General features: G+C 33.4%; 1 protein-coding gene across 1 annotated transcript in view; it reads right to left on the minus strand.

The window, feature by feature from the left end:
- Nucleotides 1-18,304: 18,304 nt before the first annotated feature.
- Nucleotides 18,305-25,037, minus strand: part of LOC142336521 (uncharacterized) — a 105,468-nt gene continuing 98,735 nt past the window's right edge. Inside the window, exons 11-13 of the mRNA XM_075385427.1 lie at nucleotides 24,436-24,588; nucleotides 20,161-20,288; nucleotides 18,305-18,585 (exon numbers count right to left, since the gene is read on the minus strand). Coding sequence (XP_075241542.1) covers nucleotides 18,451-18,585; nucleotides 20,161-20,288; nucleotides 24,436-24,588 — 416 coding nt within the window. The 3' untranslated portion in view covers nucleotides 18,305-18,450. The remainder of the gene's footprint in view (nucleotides 18,586-20,160; nucleotides 20,289-24,435; nucleotides 24,589-25,037) is intronic.

Consider the following 25,037-nt stretch of genomic DNA (forward strand, 5'->3'; position numbering starts at 1 on the left):
GTTCTTCACGTTTGACGAAACCTAGACGGCAAAGGAGAACAAGAGACATTTACGATTTTTGTACAATGAACTGTAGACAACGATTTAAAATTGGAGCCAATTTTAAACGCGTTTCTTTCCCCGTTAATCGGAACAGTCTCTCCACTTGTTACCAGAATTTGCACAGATGATCAAGAACCAGATGATATCTAAACAGATTTCGATGAACAATAGCTTCAAGTAACTTGAACTTCGAGCTACAAATTGGAAACCATCATAATTATTTAAATATTACTAGCTAATCATAACCAATGTTTAACCCGTGAATAATTGTTAATATGATATCAAAATCGTTAATAAAAACTTCAATTTGTGAATTAACATATATGCAATTTCTCTACTCCTAATCTAATGCAGTAAAAATTAGTAAAATGTACTAGAAAAAATTGAAGGTTGAGTTTGTAGAACTAAAACTGATTTCAAAACTTCCCTTATTATTTACTGTTCGTTCACCTACATGTTTTGTCCCTTTAATATCGCCATGAGAACAACCATCTCTTCGTCAATTGTAGCTACTACTAAATTTTTATCTTCATTTTGCTTCTCGAGTAGAGTTGCTCAATTTAACATTTATAATCGCCACTTGTCTTGACTCACAGATATCGTGAACCGAGCGTAATAAACTTATTCTCTAAGTGAATATCTGAGTTGTATTTTGCTAAGCAAACGCGCAGGTCAAAACCCCTTCCCTAATGTAAAACGTAACTTGAGCCTCAAAATGTTGTACACAAATCAGGTTGTGTACGACACAGATATTAACAATCATTCCCCCGTTAAATAACATCAGCAATTTATCAGCTAGCGACAAAACTACTCTGAGTGGTTAAACAGTTTCAAGGCTTTTTGCATCTTGGCATCAACCTTTTGACAACTTTTTCAAAGCATTTCCTGTTCAATTAATTTCAATCCTGAATCTTTATATTTTTGGAAACATTAGCAAAAATTTGAGCATGGCATCATCAGAATTCGCTTTTTTGGGCTATCAGTTATTGTTGGATTTTTGTCAAAGAAATATTTTGAAAGTTATAGGTTAAGAGTTGTTGATGTGAGATGGATGCTCAATCAAAAGGGATCTTGTTTTGTGTTTGGTTCTTCGTTTTGGAAATTAAGGGCAATGAAGACAAAATGTTTTGAATGAATTTTGTGGGTTTTGCTTGGAAGATATTCCAGATGGTTAAAAGTTAGCAAATTTGGTTGAGTATTCTGCGGCACGAAGTTTTTTACAAATTTAATTTGCTGCGAAAGTTTTTTTTTAATGGATAATGAGGAACGAGTAATTTCCTTAATTACAACTGCGGCGGGAAATGTGAATATTTTTACTACTTAAAAATTAATTGCAAAATTGTACGAGTTTTAACTTAGCGAGTGATAAATTAAATTTTAGCATTTTCACTTGCAGTGCAGAATTGTTTATGGGGAGAATTGATTTCGAGTGTGTATTTTTAAAGAGCTGTTAAAATTAAATGAATTTGGCGTTAAAGATATTAACTCGAATTTTGAAACAATAAACCTATCATATATCATTTCCGAACAGTTTTATTAGCTCTGGGATAAAATGCTGTCAAAAATAATCAATCAGGTTTAGTTTGGCGCTTAGTAAATTTCGGATTTTTTGAAGTATCTTATTGATCATTACAACCTAACAATCGAGCTCTTTATCACTGTAACATTTTTTGTCGAAGAAATATTTTGAATTTTATGCGTTAATGGTTGTTGATGTGAGATGGTTGCTCAATCAAAGGGAATCTTGTTTTGTGATTGGTTTTCGTTTTTGAAAATATAAACATTGAAGACAAAATTTATTAAAATTTTTGAAGTGAAATTTTGTTATCCGAAAGCAACTGATCACTGCAGTGATTTTTAGGCATTAAGCACTACGTTATTTTTTTTGATAATTTTGTGGATTTTGATTGGAAGATATTTCAGATGGTTAAAATTAGCAAAATTAGTTGTGTATTCTGCGGCACAAATTGTTTTACAAATTTGTTTTGCTGCGAAAATTTATCTTTAATGGTTTATGAGGTACAATTAATTTTCTTACTTGCAACTGCGGCGGTAAATGTGCATATTTATATTACTTAAAAATTAATTGCAAAAATGTACGAGTTTTAATTTAGCGAGTGATGAATAAAATTTTAGCATTTTTGGTTGAAGTGCAGAAATGTTAATGGCGAAAATTGATTTCGAGTTCGTAATATTGAAGAGCTGTTTAATTTAAGTGAATTTGGCGTAGAAGACATTGTTTCCAATTTTGGAACACTAAATTCATCATCATCGAATAAGGTTATTAGCTTTCGGATGTAATGGTGTCAAATATAATCAACTAGGTTTAGTTTGGCGCTAAGTAAATCTTGGATTGAAAATTAGAACCAGATATGACGATGAAATCAGCGTTAGAGACAAATATATATTGACTTGGTAGAACGATTCTCTTCAGCAATTGAAAATAATGCTCTGTGTGGTCCATAATTACTTTGAGTTTTTCTCCCATAGGTATTTTTTGAAGTATCCTATTGATCATTACAACCTGACAATCGAGCTCTTTATCACTGTAACACTTTTGTCGAGAAAATATTTTGAAATTTATGCGTTAAGGGTTTTTGATATGAGATGGTTGCTCAATCAAAGGGAATCTTGTTTTGTGATTGCTTTTCGTTTTTGAAATAAAAATCATTGAAGACAAAATTTTTTAAAATTTTTAAAGTTAAATTTTGTTATCCGAAAGCAACTGATCACTGCAGTGATTTTTGGGCGTTAAGCACTACGTTATTTTTTTTGATAATTTTGTGGGTTTTGCTTGGAAGATATTTCAGATGGTTAAAATTAGCAAAATTAGTTGTGTATTCTGCGGCACAAAGTCTTTTACAAATTTGTTTTGCTGTAAAAATTTATCTTTAACGGATTATGAGGTACGATTAATTTTCTTACTTGCAACTGCGGCGGTAAATGTGCATATTTATATTACTTAAAAATTAATTGCAAAATTGTACGAGTTTTAATTTAGCGAGTGATGAATAAAATTTTAGCATTTTTACTTGCAGTGCAGAATTGTTAATGGCGAGAATTGATTTCGAGTGCGTAATTTTGAAGAGCTGTTTAATTTAAATGAATTTGGCGTAGAAGACATTATTTCCAATTTTGGAACACTAAACTCATCATCATCGAATAAGGTTATTAGCTTTCGGATGTAATGGTGTCAAATATAATCAACTAGGTTTAGTTTGGCGCTACGTAAATCTTGGATTGAAAATTAGAACCAGATATGACGATTAAATCAGCGTTAGAGACAATTATATATTCACTTGGTAGAACGATTCTCTTCAGCAATTGAAAATAACGCTCTCTGGTCCATAATTACTTTGAGTTTTTCTCCCATAGGTATTTTTTGAAGTATCCTATTGATCATTACAACCTGACAATCGAGCTCTTTATCACTGTAACATTTTTGTCGAGAAAATATTTTGAAATTTATGCGTTAAGGGTTTTTGATGTGAGATGGATGCTCAATCAAAAGGAATCTTGTTTTGTGATTGATTTTTTCGTTTTTGAAATTAAAAACATTGAAGACAAATTTTCTTAAAAATTTTTGAAGTGAAATTTTGTTATCCGAAAGCAACTGATCACTGCAGTGATTTTTAGGCATTAAGCACTACGTTATATTTTTTGATAATTTTGTGGGTTTTGATTGGAAGATATTTCAGATGGTTAAAATTAGCAAAATTAGTTGTGTATTCTGCGGCAAAAAGTCTTTTACAAATTTGTTTTGCTGTGAAAAATTATCTTTAACGGATTATGAGGTACGAGTAATTTTCTTACTTGCAACTGCGGCGGTATATGTGCATATTTATATTACTTAAAAATTAATTGCAAAGTTGTACGAGTTTTAACTTAGCGAGTGATAAATTAAATTTTAGCATTTTCACTTGCAGTGCAGAATTGTTTATGGGGAGAATTGATTTCGAGTGTGTATTTTTAAGGAGCTGTTAAAATTAAATGAATTTGGCGTTAAAGATATTAACTCGAATTTTGAAACAATAAACCTATCATATATCATTTCCGAACAGTTTTATTAGCTCTGGGATAAAATGCTGTCAAAAATAATCAATCAGGTTTAGTTTGGCGCTTAGTAAATTTCGGATTTTTTGAAGTATCCTATTGATCATTACAACCTAACAATCGAGCTCTTTATCACTGTAACATTTTTTTAGCATTTTTAGTTGAAATGCAGAATTGTTAATGGCGAGAATTGATTTCGAGTTCGTAATATTGAAGAGCCGTTTAATTTAAATGAATTTGGAATAGAAGACATTATTTCCAATTTTGAAACACTAAACTCATCATCATCGAATAATGTTATTAGCTTTGGGAAGAAATGGTGTCAAATATAATCAACCAGGTTTAGTTTGGCAATGAGTAAAACTTGGATTGAAAATTAGAACCAGACATGCCGATCACCTCAGCGTTAAATACAACTATATATTGACTTGGTAGAACAATTTTCTTCAACAATTGAAAATAATGCTCTGTGGTCCATAATTACTTTGAATTTTTCTCCAATAGGTATTGTTTGAAGTAACCTATTGATCATCACAACCTAACAATCCAGCTCTTTATCACTGTAACATTTTTGTCGAGAAAATATTTTGAAATTTATGCGTTAAGGGTTTTTGATGTGAGATGGATGCTCAATCAAAGGGAATCTTGTTTTGTAATTGCTTTTCGTTTTTGAAATCAAAAACATTGAAGACAAATTTTTTAAAAATTTTTTGAAGTCAAATTTTGTTATCCAAAAGCAACTGATCACTGCAGTGATTTTTGGGCATTAAGCACCACGTTAATATGACGATCAACTCAGCGTTAAAGACAAATATATATTGACTTGGTAGAACGATTCTGTTGAACAATTGAAAGTAATGCTCTGTGGTTCATAATTACTTTGAATTTTTTCCCATAGGTATTTTTTGAAGTATCCTATTGATCATAACAACATAACAATCGGGCTCGTTATCACTGTAACATTTTTGTCGAAGGAATATTTTGAAATTTATGCGTTAAGGGTTTTTGATTTGAGATGGATGCTCAATCAAAGGGAATCTTTTTTTGTGATTGCTTTTCGTTTTTGAAATTAAAATCATTGAAGACAAAATTTTTTAAAATTTTTAAAGTTAAATTTTGTTATCCGAAAGCAACTGATCACTGCAGTGATTTTTGGGCGTTAAGCACTACGTTATATTTTTTGATAATTTTGTGGGTTTTGCTTGGAAGATATTTCAGATGGTTAAAATTAGCAAAATTAGTTGTGTATTCTGCGGCACAAAGTCTTTTACAAATTTGTTTTGCTGTGAAAAATTATCTTTAACGGATTATGAGGTACGAGTAATTTTCTTACTTGCAACTGCGGCGGTATATGTGCATATTTATATTACTTAAAAATTAATTGCAAAGTTGTACGAGTTTTAATTTAGCGAGTGATGAATTAAATTTTAGCATTTTTACTTGCAGTGCAGAATTGTTAATGGCGAGAATTGATTTCGAGTGCGTAATTTTGAAGAGCTGTTTAATTTAAATGAATTTGGCGTAGAAGACATTGTTTCCAATTTTGGAACACTAAACTCATCATCATCGAATAAGGTTATTAGCTTTCGGATGTAATGGTGTCAAATATAATCAACCAGGTTTAGTTTGGCGCTAAGTAAATCTTGGATTGAAAACTAGAACCAGATATGACGATGAAATCAGCGTTAGAGACAAATATATACTGACTTGGTAGAACGATTCTCTTCAGCGATTGAAAATAATGCTCTGTGGTCCATAATTACTTTGAATTCTTCTCCCATAGGTATTTTTTGAAGTATCCTATTGATCATTACAACCTAACAATCGAGCTCATTATCAATGTAACATTTTTTACACGAGTTTTTAAAATTAGAAGTAAGTTCAATGGGTTTTCCAACGTTTACTGTGATTTGATCTGTCGGATCGCTGCGCCCAAGGAGCTTTCAGGAGTCGGATTATATTGTCGTATAAGGTTTTTCGAGTTTGCAAGAAGTTTTTCCTGAATTTGTTTTCGTATATATTATTCGAATTTAAATAGACGGAATTATGTGGCCTATTTGTACTGGACTTGGTAAAAAAAAACCGATTCTTAGTGCGCTGAACAAAAAAGAACGGAGTTTTTATTATAATGTTTGCAGCTCAAGAAAGAGAGTAGCTGAAGTTTTAGGTAGATAATTTCAACTTTTTTAGCATCTAATTGTCTGAGGAAATCAAATACAAAATACATAAAGTTCAAAATAACATGCGTTAAGAATATGTCGAAGTTTCTAGAGGCCCTCTTAGAACCAATACATTCCCCTTCGATTTATGTAACTCTGCGGGGTCAGGTTATCCAAAACTATATAGTTGTTTCATACCCTTTTTGATAGTTGTGCTGGATCTGATGATTCTTATTGCTGTTGCTCTGCAGTTGATACTGATAGTGAATCTTCCTCCTGATGTGGAGCTCATCCATCTGTGTTCTGAACTTATTGTTTTTCCTTAAAATTTTGTATTTCTTGCTTTGTTTCGGTTTTCACGTTGTCCTCATCTAAAAAATATTTTATGTCATTGTAAAAGATATCAACTCACAAACTCAAAACCATTATAAGATAGATAAGTCTTAGCTATTTCGAATCTCGCAAAAAAAATTTAAGAACTTGTATGTTGACTGTTTTTGATGTTTTTTTGGCCGTGTGAAAAACTTACACCAAGAATGATCTCGCGTCATCAAGAAATTGCCATTGTAAGTTACTTAAACACAGTTCAGTTGTTCCAAAATTTCAGTTTTTGTCCAAATCGCCTCTGTTTTTACCAAGTCGATAGATCAAAATGTTGAACATCTTGCGTAACGTCAGGTCAGCATTTTCCTCCAAGTATTCCTCCCAGCATGTCTCTCTTCGTGTTTTTGCTAAAAGAGATTATCTGATATTGAGTGGAATGACGGGAGTGGAATGATGATGTTTTATTGTGTATTGTCATTGGGTTTTTTGTTTGAATCACTTTCTATTGAGTAGCAAACAAGAGTATATAAAAAACAATCAAGAGTACACCCCAAGGAATGAGTTCCCTCATTCCTTTGAATGGTGACTGAATGCAATTATGAAAGATTGAAAGATTGAAGATGATCTTTTTGAAAATTGAAGTAATGGGCACATCATTAAAAGTCCTTGGGAGGGTTTGATTGCACATTGCCTCTTGGTTAATATCAATAAAGTACCAAGCGTCTGAGAAATCGAAATTTCCATCATCGGGGGCTCAGTATTGTTTTCGGTAATGAGTAGTTCGCATCCATGAACATGCCATTGATGCGCACTCTGACGTCCACGCAAAGTTTCGGCTCTCGAATTTTCTTTACTTGCTAAATACCTGGCGATGCATTTGTGATTCGTCTGGGCTACACAGGCTACAAAATGCACTGGCTGGCCATTTGATCCAGCTTCTTTTTGACCTTGTTCTGAAAGTTTTGAGGTTTCTTCCTCATCACTTCTGAGCATGGCAATAACCATGAAGACTTCCAACTGGCCGGAGCTGGCATTGGTAGTGATGTTGCTCGAATTTTGGTAAGGTAGACAGTCTCTTCCAATTACTCTGAATTCCTTATCAGACTGAATTGCTAGCAGTTTTTGTGTGTGCCTGCTTCCGTTTCACCAAGGTCTCAAATATGTGATCGAGAAGCACTAAGTGATGACCATCATGGGCTTCGAGGTATCTTATTTTATTGTTTTCTCCACAGTTAGCTTGGTTGTTTTGTTACCCTCATCTAAGTTCTTGTGATTCACACCACTGTTTAAGATATCAAATAAAAAATTCAAACTCATTATAAGAAACCTAAATTTTACCTATTCCGAATCTCACTGAGATTTGAAGAATTTGATATATGACGATTCTGATGTTTTACTCGCACGGGGACAAACTTATTTCAGGACTGATCACGAGTAATCAAAACATTGCCAAGGGCAGTTACATAAACCCTTTTTAATTTTTTGAGACGTCGATTTTCTTCCATACCAACTCTCATTCTCATTTTTTCAAAAAACTGAACATCAGGCTAACATTATGACTTTCTGACTGATAAGTCAGTAGCATTCCCGCATTATGTCTCTTCGTGTGTTTCTGATAAAATGAATTATAAAATTAGATTTTTCTGTTGTTTGAATCAGTTTCTATTGAGTAGCAGCACATAGCAACAAAGAACATCTCAAAAAACTGTCAATAGTACCTCAAAAAAGCTAACACTGCTGGCAAGTTTCGAGTAAGATACTTTTCTTTAATTACTTAGTTACTCAACCAAACTTTCACAAAACAAATTTTTCACACGCATTCGACTCTCGACTGCATGCATATGGTTGTTGTACGTCTTCTTTAGAGTTCAATAGATTGACACACCGTCCTGAAAGATCACTACATTATTAATTTCTTTGGATGTTGATTGAAAGCAGTTTAGAGGTTTGAAGATGATTTTCTCAAACGTTGAGGTATTTGGCACAGCACTAAAAATCTTTGGGAGGGTTTGGTTGCACCTAGTTTTTTTGCACCTCGTCAAATTTAATAGAGTCCAAAGGGTCTGAGAAATCAATTTTTTATCGTCGATTGGCCGTTGGGATGGTGTCAAGTAATGAGAAGCCCCATGCAAGACCTTGCCATTGATCTGCATTTTAAATTTCACGCAAATTCTCAGTTCTCCTCTTCTCTTTACTTGCCACACAACTGGCGAAGCATTTTTAATTCATTTTGTTCACAGAGGCTACAGGATGCACCTACAGCTTGTTCCAGCTTCTTTGTAACCTTGTCTTGATAAATGTGAGGTTTGGTCCTCGTCTTTCCTGGCCATGGTAATAACATCACATGAGATTTGTAACCGGTCAGAACAGTTGAGATGTTGTTCTCATTTCGTTAATGTAGGAAGTGTCTTCCATATAGTCTGAAACTTTTAGTGGATTTAACTTCTAGTTGTTCTTGTGTGTGTCTGCTTCCGTTCTGTCAAGGTTGCAAATATGTGATCCAAAAGCGCTAAGTGCTCAACATAATGAGCTTACAGATATCTTATCTCACAAAAATTTAACTGATTTTTAAAAAAATTCTGTCCGTTTTCAAGATGATTTGACTGTGCGATTGCGATTGGCACTTAATTTTACCTGAAGCTATTTGTTTTGATATATTCCATTCGCGCAAATATATGCTCACATTCTAAAAGTTTGTTCCTCAGAGTGGAACATACCATCGCGATCTTGAAGATGTTGATGTTTGCTCTGAGTATTTGTTGAAGATGAAGACTTTTATGCATTTTCGGTTCCTCTTTTAGCAATATGTATTTCTAAAATAAAGTTAGAATTTTTCGAATGGGGATTGTCTAATTTTTTCACTGCATATGCTGATTTTGCCTAGAAAGCTTAACCCACGCCGCAGAGGACTCAACATTGTGCAACAGATGATGTTGGTCAGTAATTGGTCCGGACAGCAAAAATTTGATCTAGAGCACGAGTCAATAATGTATTGGAGAGAATTCTTGCTTTAATTTGTTAATGGAAAAATACATACTGTTTGACGCTTTTTTAAAGAGGTAATCTATGCAAAAATGGATGCTGTGCAGCTGATGATGCTGCAGTAGCTTCCTCCTGATGTGGTGTCCTACATCTGTGACCGAAATTGTGGTTTTCCTTAACATTTTGTATACTCCAGTATTAGTACGGTTTTCACGATATCCTTTTCTAAACACAAGTGATTCATAACACTGTTCAAAAAATATCTACCAACAAATTCAAGAACATTACCAGATACTCATGTCTTAGGTATTGGGAATCTCGCAAAGAATTGATGAATTCATAATTCGAATTTTTTGGGCGCTTTTTTTCCAGATTGAAAACTCACATCAAGACTGATCCTGCGTCAACAAGTACTCGAATATTGTCATGTTCCGTTGCATAGCCAACAGTTCAAGTGAAGCCTTCCAAACGGCATGTTTATCCAATTTGCGCCGGTTAAATCAGGCTAGGCTGAAAATATTGAACATCTTGCAAAACTAACGTGCCCTCATTCTGAGTGACAACTCAGTTGCATTCGTCCCAGTATGTGTCTTCGTGTGTTTCTGCTGAAATGATATGTTTCTACTGAATTGAGTGAAACGAAAGGAAAAATTTTTGAAGAGAATGCATTGTGTAGTCATTTCGTAATCCTGCTGTTTGAAGCACTGTTTATTGGGTTGTTTACTGTTGATTGGATTGTCCTAACAAAAGTATCCCAAAAAACTGACACTGTTGATTTATTTAGAGTTAGTTTTTTACGCTAACTATTTGCCATTAAAAAACTTCTCACACGTAGTCAATTTTCGGCTGCAAGCATAAAAATTTGGTAGTAAAACTGCTCCTTTGTAATTCCATTTATGCACATGTCGTCTTGAAGGATCATTACTTCTTTGATTATTTTGAGCGATGACTAAAAACAATTAAGAAGATTGAAGATGGTGTTTCAACCCTCGATTTAGTCGGCACAACAATAAAAGTTCATGACAGGTTTTTTTGTGCATATGTACTCTGACCTGTATTTAGTTTCAATACAAAAAACAGCATCTGATATTCCAAATTTTTCATTGTTGGGGCTCCAATGGGATTGTTACTATTAGTGAGTAGTCTTCTTCTATGAAATTGTCATTGATATACAGTTTGACGTGCACGCTAACTCTCAGTTCTCCGCTCCTCTGTACTTGCAACCCAACTGGCGATGCATTAGTGATTGTTTTTATATACACAGTCCCCAGGTTGCAATGACTGATCATTTGTTTCATCTACTATGTGACCTTGATCTGAAATGTTTGAAGTTTTTCTTTGTCTCTTCGTAATATGGTATTAACATCACAAGAGCTTCGCAACTGGTCAGAGCAGGCGTTGATTGTGATGTTGTTCGCATTTTGGTAAGGTATACAACCTTTTCCAAGTAGTCCGAACTCATCATCTGACAGGGGCTAGATGTATTTGAGGGTGCCTGCTTCCGTTCCGTCAGTTTCACAAGTATGCAATCCCGAAGCGCTAAGTGATAACTATCATTAAATTGTTGTTGTCTTATCTTAAAATGTGACTGAGGTTTTGAAGCTCGGTTCATATTCACGATTATATCACTGTGCAATTGACATTTATTTCTGCCTGCTTTTTCATCTGCATATTATATTTTGATCTTTTCCCATGGCGAAGACATGCTAAAATTCGTTCCGTAGAAACGAACATACCCATCTCCGATCCTGAAGATAAATCCTCTGAAGAGTTGCCGAAGATAACGCTCTTTCTGCCATCTGCCGTTGCGAGCTTCTGCTTTGGCAAAATATAATTGGGAAGTGAATTCATTACTTCTCTAAACTGATCGTCCAGTTTCGTTACTACTCGTGAGGCTCAAAAAATTATGAAATGCTTTTTGCTCGCATATACCAAGAAAGTGGTTTGTTAATTGTTGGTCCTCAAATCTACTGTTGTTTCCGATTTTGCTTAAAAGACATTCCCCACGCAGTACATGGGTCAGTATTCACCAAGTCAAGATGTGGTTGTTCACTAAAACGAATTTTAGTTTTTTAGTTGTAACTGAAAATATACAAAAACTTATTCCGCTCTTACCGTACAAAAATGACAGGATTTTATTTGAGCTAAGGATATTTTGTGTGAATGGCATGGAGAAAGGTCTGAGTCCTCTTTCAGGACGTGGTTTAATATTTGTCTTACTTGTCATGAGAATCATATAAGTTTCTGTTTTATGGCTATTATTCATTGAACATCGATGGAGTTCGTCAGCTACTTTTTTTTCTTTTTGAAACCTCAGCAATTAAAACTTACAAGATTCCTGATGTTTTTTCTAAACAAGAGCTACAACTTTGAATTTCAAAAATTTTTAAAGAAATTTTGAATTTGGCAAAAGTTAATAAGAAATGTGAAAAGGGTTGAATCTACGAAATGGTTATCAAAACTAGACTTTCGTTTTCTCATACAAAAGTTTTGAAAAAAATATAAAATTTTGATTTTTTTAGTTTACTTTATTTCTTCAAACTTAACCGCAAGTTAGCGTCTACAAAAATTCACATAACATTGAAAAGATTTCATAAAATAGATTGGGGACATCGTTTTGTCAACTTAAAATTGCCCTGCGGCAAAGAAAAACACTAAAATTAAGAATTTTTCAGTTATTTCCGGTAATATGGTATATGATCTCTATGCTTAAGGTAGACAACCTTTTACAAGTAGTCCGAACTCATCATCTGACAGGGGCTAGATGTATTTGAGGGTGCCTGCTTCCGTTCCGTCAGTTTCACAAGTATGCAATCCCGAAGCGCTAAGTGATAACTATCATTAAATTGTTGTTGTCTTATCTTAAAATGTGACTGAGGTTTTGAAGCTCGGTTCATATTCACGATTATATCACTGTGCAATTGACATTTATTTCTGCCTGCTTTTTCATCTGCATATTATATTTTGATCTTTTCCCATGGCGAAGACATGCTAAAATTCGTTCCGTAGAAACGAACATACCCATCTCCGATCCTGAAGTTAAATCCTCTGAAGAGTTGCCGAAGATAACGCTCTTTCTGCCATCTGCCGTTGCGAGCTTCTGCTTTGGCAAAATATAATTGGGAAGTGAATTCATTACTTCTCTAAACTGATCGTCCAGTTTCGTTACTACTCGTGAGGCTCAAAAAATTATGAAATGCTTTTTGCTCGCATATACCAAGAAAGTGGTTTGTTAATTGTTGGTCCTCAAATCTACTGTTGTTTCCGATTTTGCTTAAAAGACATTCCCCACGCAGTACATGGGTCAGTATTCACCAAGTCAAGATGTGGTTGTTCACTAAAACGAATTTTAGTTTTTTAGTTGTAACTGAAAATATACAAAAACTTATTCCGCTCTTACCGTACAAAAACGACAGGATTTTATTTGAGCTAAGGATATTTTGTGTGAATGACATGGAGAAAGGTCTGAGTCCTCTTTCAGGACGTGGTTTAATATTTGTCTTACTTGTCATGAGAATCATATAAGTTTCTGTTTTATGGCTATTATTCATTGAACATCGATGGAGTTCGTCAGCTACTTTTTTTTCTTTTTGAAACCTCAGCAATTAAAACATACAAGATTCCTGATGTTTTTTCTAAACAAGAGCTACAACTTTGAATTTCAAAAATTTTTAAAGAAATTTTGAATTTGGCAAAAGTTAATAAGAAATGTGAAAAGGGTTGAATCTACGAAATGGTTATCAAAACTAGACTTTCGTTTTCTCATACAAAAGTTTTGAAAAAAATATAAAATTTTGATTTTTTTAGTTTACTTTATTTCTTCAAACTTAACCGCAAGTTAGCGTCTACAAAAATTCACATAACATTGAAAAGATTTCATAAAATAGATTGGGGACATCGTTTTGTCAACTTAAAATTGCCCTGCGGCAAAGAAAAACACTAAAATTAAGAATTTTTCAGTTATTTCCGGTAATATGGTATATGATCTCTATGCTTAAGGTAGACAACCTTTTACAAGTAGTCCGAACTCATCATCTGACAGGGGCTAGATGTATTTGAGGGTGCCTGCTTCCGTTCCGTCAGTTTCACAAGTAGGCAATCCCGAAGCGCTAAGTGATAACTATCATTAAATTGGAGTTGTCTTATCTTAAAATGTGAATGAGGTTTTGAAGCTCGGTCCATATTCACGATTATATCACTGTGCAATTGACATTTATTTCTGCCTGCTTTTTCATCTGCATATTATATTTTGATCTTTTCCCATGGCAAAGACATGCTAAAATTCATTGCGTAGAAACGAACATACCCATCTCCGATCCTGAAGATAAATCCTCTGAAGAGTTGCCGAAGATAACGCTCTTTCTGCCATCTGCCGTTGCGAGCTTCTGCTTTGGCAAAATTTAATTGTGAAGTGAATTTATTACTTCTCTAATCTGATCGTCCAGTTTTGTTACTACTCGTGAGGCTCAAAAAATTATGAAATGCTTTTTACTCGCATATACCAAGAAAGTGGTTTGTTAATTGTCGGTCCTCAAATCTACTGTTGTTTCCGATTTTGCTTAAAGGACATAGACCACGCAGTACATGGGTCAGTATTCACCAAGTCAAGGTGTGGTTGTTCAATAAAACGAACTTTAGTTTTTTAATTGTAACTGAAGATATACAAAAAATTTATTTCGCTCATACCGTACAAGAATGACAGAGATTTTATTTGAGCTAAGGTTATTTTGTGTGAATGGCATGGAGAAAGGTCTGAGTCCTCTTTCAGGACGTGGTTTAATATTTGTCTTACTTGTCATGAGAATCATATAAGTTTCTGTTTTATGGCTGTTATTCATTGAACATCAATGGAGTTCGTCAGCTACTTTTTTTTCTTTTGGAAACCTCAGCAATTAAAACTTACAAGATTCCTGATGTTTTTTCTAAACAAGAGCTACAACTTTGAATTTCAAAAATTTTTAAAGAAATTTTGAAGTTGGCAAATGTTAATAAGAAATGTGAAAAGGGTTGAATCTACGAAATGGTTATCAAAACTAGACTTTCGTTTTCTCATTCAAAAGTTTTGAAAAAAATATAAAATTTTGACTTTTTTAGTTTACTTTATTTCTTCAAACTTAACCGCAAGTTAGCGTCTACAAAAATTCACTTAACATTGAAAAGATTTCATTAAATAGATTGGGGACATCCCTTTGTCAACATAAAATTGCCCTGCGGCAAAGAGAAACACTAAAATTAAGATTTTTTCAGTTATTTCCGGTACTATGGTATATGATATCTATGCTTAATTTGTAAACTGCACTTGACCTCTATGCACTCATGTATGACCTCTATGATATGAAACCTCTATGCGCTCATTCTTTATTAGTTGGCGTTGTCTGTTCTTAGAGAAAAAAGAATTTTTAATTTCAATCTCTGAAAAAGTTCCGAATTGGAACAGTTACAATTTATTGTTGTAAATATTCCTCTTTATTTCTTGTTAGCATAGTCCGCAATTAGATGCTACTCGAAGCTCGCGTAGGGACCAGAAAGTATTCACGCCAGCTTCTAATCTAACGATCGATCAATTGACTTGTTTTTTGTCGTTTTCAATTTGACATTTTTTTAACATTGTACAAAATGGGAAAAGATGTTTAATTGTGCATAAATTTATTCTGAGCATATTATTTCTGTAGTCAAAATTTCCATATTAATTTTCAGGTGACTAACGTTAAAATATTATTAACTGCTTCTAAGAGCATGAAACAAAGTGGTGTGAAGCCCTTTTTGATGACATTTTTCTAAACAAAATTGCGTCGAAATTTTCTCATTTTCAGCAAAATGAGGACAAAATTTTTTGTGACCACTTTTCAAGGCGGTGAATTAAAAAAAGCTTTCAGGTTCCCATATATTTCATTTCATGCAAGTTTCTTCACAAATCATTACAAATCAGATTGTTACAAAAGTTTTTTCTGTCAGATATTTAAAAAAAATTAGTTTTCTCAGTTAAAAACCCAATTTAGGACTCACGGTACTTGTTTTGGAGAGGTTTGCAAAACACTATCAACTATTTCAATTCCATCCACCGTAGATTGGGTAGATTCAACTTAATTACAATTTCAACTAATTAAAAAGGAGGAATTTATTCTATTACCAGCCTGATTCTCAAAAGCTCAAGTTGGTTGGGCAGGTTCTTTCCCAAATAATATCTTTCAAGGATAAACTTTCCAAAATTTACTGCATAATTATAATATCCGTCTCTATCTTAAAAGTTTAGTTTCAACTGTTTCACAGGTTGAAAAAATGAAAAATGAAGAATTTTTAAATTTTGTAACAACAAATTTTGTTCATAATATTTTCTTTCTGACAATAATTAAAAAAGCTTTTGTCTACAAATTTGTGAAATTTATAATATCTTATAAACAGAGTTTGATTAGCACTGTTTTTGAGGTAAATTTCAGCATTTTGAAATTTTTGGAAGTTTTTGTCCAAACTTTACTCTATTTTACAATTGAGAAGAAATGTCAACAATTCTTTGTTATGCATAGTTAATTTAAAGTTTTGAAACTTTTGATTTCAAAACTATCTTTTATATTAATTAGTTTAAAGAAAAGATTTTACTGCTGATATTTGGGACGTGAAAAATGCATTAACGAAACTCTAAGTTTAATTTGCTGAAAATTTTCTGAACTTCCCTTTAAGTATCGCCAAGCAAAATAGCCTTTTAAAGGTATTCAAACTACCCGTGGCCTGTGGTTATCACTACCCAGTAATCGGTTATCACTTGTTCAACGGTGCAAATTGATTTTTTAATAAGTTTCAATAAAATTCTTTGTTGTAGAAAAAAATTTAGTAGAGTTGCTGGTAGAGTGGCAGTTTCTCATGCTGAAAAATTCTAAATGCTTCTAAATGTGTTCCCGCAGACAAAACCTTTTTATGTATCTTTTTTAATGTCTTAGGTTTATCCAAAGTTTTTCAAATAGCTGGAATTGAAGCAGCTATGAGTAAAGATCTATCAAATCAGTGGACTACGTTATTAACAAAGAATTTTTTATTGAAAAAAAATCTTTTGCGTTTGAAAACAAGCAGATCAATGTTCCCCAACTGTTTAAACAATAGATGCCAATGCGTTCCTCCGCTTTTGGATAAAACATGCCAGGGTTTTCGTACTTTAAAATTATAATTATACCGAATTCTTTTTTATGAAAGTGGAAGAGCCTCATACGTATTATATAATGCAGGGTTGAAAGACGAATATTATCAAGTTATTCGGTACCACTTTTTGTGGCTCAGACTGCACGCAAATTTTTGAAAAAAAAGAAATGCAAACGGCCCCAAATATTTAGATCAAATTTTATTTTCATTCAAAATTTTATCAAATTTCTGCCAGTTTTGCTTCCAACAGAAATTTTTCAAACATCAGATTTGTACAACAGTTATTAATTTATTGCCAGTTATCAGCAGGGAAATTTAGGGAATTTGTCGGAGAAACTTATTTGAAAATTGGTTCTGAAATTGGAATAGAAATGCTGACTTTTAGGTAACAGCTCAACAACTGTGATTTTTCAATTGATCATGAAAAATTTCTGTTCCTATTGATTTGCTGGCGCAAATTTTGTTTTTTTTTTGGTTCTGATATCTAAGCAGCTATAATTTTTTTTACAATTTAGACTTTTTGCAGTTCATTTTAGTGTAATATAGGGATTACCATTAATCTGAACTCTCTCTATTAAAACAATTTCCATTGTGCTGTCTCATTAACACATAATATTTCGTTCACAATAAAGTTAAAATTAATTAATTAATAACTGATAAAGCCACGCTCACGCAAAAGCAAAAAATACTAATAAAGGAAATTTATCTGAAATTATAAATCTAAAATTAGATAATAAAAATTAACAATCATTCAAATTTACAACTGTGCTGTGAATTGAAGAGAGTTAGGGAACATAAAAATATCTTCTGCTAAATAGCTTCATAAAGATTTCAGCTGTCTCACGAAACCGGTGGCCGCCGTATTGGCCGACAGGGTGTTTAGCCGACAACCAAAAAATGAGAAAGTTAACCGACAATTTAGTAAAATGAGCAATAAAACTTATTCTGAAGCTCTGATTGGCTAATTTAAAACTTCGTAAGCGGACAAATATACCGCAGTTTTTTCAAGAATTATAGTGTACCGAAGGTCTATCCGTGGTCGGACCGTATTTTACCGCATCTGGCCATGCCTCAACGGCCCGTGGGACTTGATATGAATCTATCACAACCGAACTACTGATTTATGGACCAATTATGGACTTTTATTACCAATTATGAAAAAACTGTCGGATAAAAAATTCTCATTTTTTCCTTGTCGGCTAAACGCCCTGTCGGCCAATTTTCCTAGCACCCACAAAAGTAAGAAGGTCGAGGAAAAGCAACTACAATGGTTACCGCAAAGTAAACCGAAGCACAAGTAAGCCGAAACTTGAAAGCCCAAAGCCGATTGGACATACTATGTTAGTAACAAGATAAGCGATTATATTCCGCAATGGTCTTTTTTTATTGTGTCTTACAAACACAATTTCTGCAAATCTCGCGGTTATTAAAATCTGATTTTTTCTGAAAGCGTGCAAGCAGCACAGGTTGAGGGAGAGGAGGGTGAGGGGGGTGGGGGGGGGTATACGCAAAAATTTCTGTTTCATTGCAAAAGCCTATGCGATAATTCAAGGATCTAAACTCGCCAATGAAGCGAATTAATATCGTATTAGAGAAAAAGAAACCTTTCCGCAAGTAAGCTCGGGACAAACTTTAAATCAAGTGATCAATTCCGAACTTTCAAACTAAAAGTTTGGCTATTTTGTTTTGCTGTCATCTCATATTAATCTCAATACAACAAATTGAAAAGATGTTTTAGTTGGTCTGTTTTAGTTTTGGTCTATTTGGGTTCTTTGAAGTAATAGGTGTCCATGTGCCCCTTTCCTTTCACCCACACTTTCCCTCTGTATGTGAAACAATCCTCTGCTTGGAATATTCCTGAATGTTCTAACTGTTCTCGCCCCCATTTCTCTTCCTTCATTGGTTCGCACAAAAAATACATACAATGTGAAATAATTATAGTTTTATTTGGTTGTATACTAAAGGGATAAAAAATTAACTCAAAAAGTTGATTTTACAGGAGGTTTTAGTTTTTTTAAAGATTTACCCGGGTCAAGGAAAAATATGTAAGATAAGCGGTGAAAAGTTGTTTTTTTTTTTCACTGCAAATTTCGTACAAACTTTAGCGGTGAAATGCAGTGAAATTACGTAATTACACTGCTGTAGTGAGCGGTGAACTTACAAAACGTCTCCGGATTTCACCGCCCTTGCAAGGGTTCGAACCTCTCACCTCCTGGATTTCATGCACGTCTGCTTCCACTGCGCCAACTCTCACTTAGGTTTTGCATTTTTATTTTGAACATAAATCCAATTCACTCTACTTTCTGTAAAACATGCGCAGTTAATTTTTGTAAGATTTGCGATTTTTTAGCGGTGAAATTACACACTTTAGCGGTGAAATGTGGTGATTTTTTGTAAGTTCACCGCTTACTCTAGTGGTGAAATTACATAAATTCACCGCTTAGAAAAAGTGCCAAAAAGATGTAAGATTAAGGGGTCGTTTTAGTGGGGGGTTAAATCTAACAATTCCTCCCTTACTCTCCATTATTTTCACTGCATTCACTGCTGGTCTCACACAATTTTAACACTTTTTTCTAAGCGGTCAATTTATGTAAGATCACCACAAGTTAAGCGTTGAAATTATGTAATTTCATCTCAATCACCGCTTATCTCACATAATTTGGACACTTTTTCCGAGCGCTGAATTTATGTAAATCCACCGCTAAAATCAGCGGTGAAATTATCTAATTTTACAGCTACCAGGCGATAAAGTTTTGTTTTCACCGCATCCACCGCTTGATTTATGTAAATTCACCGCATTCACCGCTTATCTTGCAAAATTTCCCACATTCACCGCTTATCTTTCATAATTATGCGTTGAAAGGCGGTGACACCTCGACCCGGGTTCTCATAATTATTAAAGGCTGAAAAATGGAAATCCGCCGTAAAATGAACTTTTTTGAGAGTATTTTTTGAGTGGAAGTTTCAAGAGCCAATTGTGTGGTTAAAGGAACAGCCGATATGTCTTCCTTTTTGAACAGATGTTGAAGTCGCTGATTGAAGAGCCAAAATGGACCAAAGAATGCCCAGTGATCCAAGATCATCGATCACTTTGGTTTGAATATGCTTAAATTTAATTTTATGTTTTTTCAGTTGTAATTTCCAACAAATTTTTAAAAAATATCTTGAATGACTACACAAAATGATTTTTCTGTTGTAATTTCCTACGAATTATTCAAAAGTATCTTGAATGATTATCAAAACCACTATCCTTGTGATTCGTTTCTTTTTCAAAATACTACATCTTAAAATATGCTGCAAATGTTCGACACTTTTTTAAAATTCAACTTATTTTTGCATTAATTCAACCTAAATTGAATTTCGAACTCAAATTTTTGTATGTTCTGGGAAACTTAATAGTGTAGGAACTGAAAAAGCATCCTAAGTTGATTTTTAGTCTTCAAAAAATGTATGTATTTGTTATTTTTGCCTCCAGAAGCAGTTTGGCTTTCTCTGTGAGTTGTATTTTGTTTGGTTCTGCTGTCGAGTACATTCTACTAGCCATATTCACACTGTCACCCCAGATGTCAAAGTGCAGCTTACTATTTCCAATAACACCTGAAGGGGTAAAAACAATGTTATTTTCATAACCAGGTGGTAAAAGTTTAAAAGTCAGCTGTTTGTTTTCAGTTGACACACATTTGAAAAAAAAAACAACAAGAACGTGTTGCAGTATTTTATAAGATTTATATAAACTTCGCCAAAGAGGTTGACTTTTTTCAATTTCAGTAGCATAGAAATTTGGGACATAACCCAATGGCTTTAAGTTAACCCAATGAAAGCGGAGTTGAGAATTGAAAAAGACAAAAATGAGGAAGAAACAGAAGTGCTAGGCCTATGGAATTTTAGCCGAATTTAGGAAAAAAACTTCATGGTTCAAATTGAATCACGAATAAAAACCTATAAAATTTGAAAACCTGATCTAAGGAGAAGTTGTATTAATATAACTCTGACATTTTAATGCTTCTTAAACTGCAAATATGCAAGAAAACAAAAATATTTATTTGAATTTAGCATTTTCTGTTGAAAAATAAAGTTGGTGTTAAAAAACTATTCCATTTTGCTCTTTTCGAAAAGAAAATCAATCGTTTAGGATTTTGTTTTTGGAATTTACTTTGGGTTAAGCGGTAAACCATGCAGTTTTTTCAAATAGAAGTTGTTACTGTAATTTCTAAAATCAACAATCCGAACAAAAGAAATTGCTGTGATTTTTTTTCAAAACGATTAAGCTCATTTTGCTCGAACTCCTATTTTTATGAACTCCTCCATTCTAACATTGAATAAAAATTCATAAATTAGAAGGGACCATATTGAAGGTGTTCTTATGAATTCACAGATATGAGAAAATATGAAAAATATAGAGTTAAAGAATTCTTCTTTTGATGATCTTTTTTGAAAGCAATCTTCTTTTTCATATAATTGATGAAAACAAGCTGTATCATATTTTGTACAGTTTCAAAATTGTTAAATACGTGAATTCGTCAAACGGAAGCAATGAATTTGGAAATCAACTATAAGAAATATTAATGAAAGTCTTTGTGAAATTTTTTTTTGATACGAGAAAAATTTAATTATAATTAACTTGGTTATCATAACTAGGGTAATTAATTCAACAGATCAGCAGTTCAATAATTCTAAATTCAACTGTCCATTTCAAAATTTGCACGCGTGAAATATTCGTTTATATTCTCCCCACTTTGGTCAGGTAAGAATAAAAACTCGTGATTGAAGGATTTAACAAATTGTGAATGCAGTTAGTTGTACTTTCATTTAGATGTCTTTGAGAAAATTTGTGAAAAATGTTTTAATTGTATTTTGTTGAATTGAATGGGTTATATGTTTTGGGTTATTTCGTTTTTTCCATTTTTCTTTTAATTTTTTTCATTATTGCGGGACTTTCAATCATTCTTAATCTACTTCAATTTGATTACGGATCTCAGAAATTAGCCTTTGGCGTATTCATAATTTGCTACTACTTTGAGTTCAGTTAAACTGAAATTTGTGTATTGAACACTGATTTCAGAGCTCAAACAAAATGGAACAATAAGTGGTTTGATGTCAATTTGATATAATGGAGAAGATAGTTTTGGCATAGAAAAGAAGCATGGATATTGTTTTTGCGGAAAAAAATAAAAGTTCGCGTTAACAAGATTGTATCAGCTGGAGCGGAAATTTTTAAAGTAATAATAATTTTTAAAAGCTGGAGCGGAAAGCAACGTTTTTTAAATAAATGCAAGATTAAGCTTGTTTTCTGAGCTGGCGCCTAGAAATCTAAATTTTCACAAATTTTTTGAAAAATAGGGCAGGTACATTCTCAGTGTCTTTACACCACTAGTTTTTGCACTTTGAAGGCATCAAAGAGGTTGTTAAGGTTTTAATTTGCCAAAAAAACGCTGAAGAAGTGCTTCTGAAATTTTGAAATTTTTAATGATTTCACCTAATTTCTTACAATTAATTTACGGATTTCTGATCCTTTAATAGAGACATTTTTCACTCGGAGAAACGTGCATCAAAATGAGCGTGAAATTTAGTAGTTTCAGTGAAGGCGTACATAAATTTACTCAAATTGTTCTTACCCTAACGAGACGTGCCTTTTTTTGCAGAAAACTATAAAGTCCAGGTGGGGATAATTACCCTGCCCTATATACTTTTCCCTTAGTAGATCGAAGGAAATACCGACCCGTGGACTCATGGCTAATAATTGTTGAGCATGATCATTTTGATAGCAAATGACTTTTGATAAGATTTTTGATAGCTTTATAAGAGATAACGGATGTGAGGATGTGAGGTCCCAGTTTGAAGTATTTATTCAATAAGACACCATCTTGGCCATTATTGCTTAAAACAATTGCTGAAAAAACATGGCAAAACAAAATCAAAACCAACTTGTGATAAAAAACTTTGGGTCGTTCAAAATTTCTAATGTGCTGGCTCAATATTCCGCACAGTAAAACCCATCTGGCTCAAAAAGGGAACTAACCCAGACTTAAATTTGTTCAAAGTTTTAAACATAACTGGCAGATCACCAGGAAACAGCCGCGATAGCTTCTCGGATCTGAAGTCTCAAGAAGAAAATAATAAAAAACAGACCAAAGGACAAGTTCATTCTGCTCATTAAGAGCTGAGATGTTAAATTTTGATTAGGGATCTGTATAATTTTTGCTGCTTTTATTAGCTGCTCTTAAATACCCTTCCATTAGATCGACACGCACTCACTTGACCTTATCTCTCTGAATTAACGTAAAGAAATTTCAGTTTCAATTTCTCGCTCAAATAAGAGTGAAAAATGACGCCTCGCTCGCAATTCAGTTGAAATTGCATAAACGAATGAATAAAAAGCAGATATGAATTGATGATGACGTCATTCGGTCGAAAAAAATCTTGACGTTGAAATAAAAAAATATAGCAAGACAAGTCCTGACGTACGATTCGAAGAATTTTCATGGACAAAACAAACTAATAAGCCTAGAATGGACTATGATTAGATTTGGAAAACGACTTCCAAAAAATTTACTTAAAAAAGAATTAAGCAGTAAAAATACAATGTCAAAATGCGGCATGTAAAAAAAAACACTAATGAGAAAGCAAATTCTTGTACAGACATCAATTTCTCACACTATTTTAAAATTAGACTCGCTTGTTTGCTTCCTGTTTCGGCGTGAACAAAATCATCACTTTATTTTTGTTGTACGATACAGACTCAAGTTCCTTCAACAATTAAAAAATCATACATACAAGTTCCATTTCATCCATAAATAAAATTCTGAGTTTAAAACTTAGTTTTTACAGATGGCAATCAAGTAGGTTTTTGCCGAGTCAATCTTTATTGAAAAACAAGATCACATGAGCTCTAAAAAGAGATAAATACTATGCCAATGGGAGTGTAAGTTAAATGTACAATTTATTGCTTTCGCTTTGGACAAAAAAATTAACTTATTTCAAAAAAGTTTGAAAAATTTTAATAAAATGGGCCCTACTTTTTTTTCACGGTTTTAACTTTAAGTTTATATTAGTACTAATTGGATTAGATATGACGTTATTCCAGGAAATTACAGCTCTGGCAAAAAACAGTTCTTTTGGATAACATTTTCTGCAAGTAAATCCTGAAAGGTTAATAAAGTAAAATTTCATATCGTAACTTTAGGTCATGATATGAGCCATATTTTCTTCTGTTGAAACAGGACTTTCTTTCCCAGTTTTACTGTTTCTCATGTGAAATTAGAAGAAAACGCTTAATGCCACTCAATAAGACTACACTATAGTGGAAATGACTAACAACCAGTGCATTCATAAGTTTATTTCTTGTATAAACTGGGAAAGAGCTCTTAATTGCATAAACTGCCCTTATTCTACACGCGGAATATTTTTTAATTGTTCATAATCTCATCTTTTTGAAAGGTATTTTACCTTTCAGTTTGTAGAGAGTAATAAACTCCCGACTGCAACCACTCATTTACATAACATAGGTTGTTTTAGTTATGCGTCAACAGTTCCCTAGTCCAGGCCTGAACCAATGAAATGACCATGCTCCACTGAGAAGTCTCATGAACAGATAATACTGGAACCAAAACAACTATAAAACAAATTTTTCTGCATTTTGAGGAAGATCTGGTTGAGTTTTGTTGTATAACCCAATTTTTGCCACATCGGACTTTTGCTCGACCCTGAATTATTTTGACCCATAGATGATTGTTTCTTTTTTAACCTGAAGTGACGTCACCATAGTTGAAGCCGACCTTGTACTTGTAAGTCTCCCTCTCGTTGCCATACTGGAACCCAGAGATACAGAATTCATAAAGCCTCCTCTTCATCTCAACCACAAACTCCATCAACTTCACAGCTTGCAGACGCCAGTTGCCTCAAATCACAACAAAGGTCACTATCAACCAAACGAGGGTCAATATTCGTTGAGCTGAACAACAATTAATAGTGTGTCTACAGTTAACTACCTTGACTGAAATCTAAAGACTATCAACTTGACCATATGCTCTTGCTCTACACTGCCTTTTCTACACAAATATAAAATCTGAGTCAGGAAAATTCAGTGTCAAAATTTGAGTGAACGAAATATTGGAAAGATATTAGTGCGATAGATCATTGAAGAAGTCTGTAGCTTGAAAAAAGAACCAGCAAGGCTTCAAGTTTTTGGGCCTGTAAGTATAGTTCCTATTCACTTACAAAATTAGAGTGCTCAAATTTATTGAACAAAACAAACATAGCCGGCAGATTGCCGGAAAAAGCCACCGTTGACGCGCTTGATGCACATCGAGATTCAAACAGAAAAAGAAAAAAAGAGATAAATTGACT

The sequence above is a fragment of the Convolutriloba macropyga genome, chromosome 3, assembly GCF_964194025.1.
Source record: "Convolutriloba macropyga chromosome 3, txConMacr16.3, whole genome shotgun sequence".
Taxonomy (NCBI): domain Eukaryota; kingdom Metazoa; phylum Xenacoelomorpha; order Acoela; family Convolutidae; genus Convolutriloba; species Convolutriloba macropyga.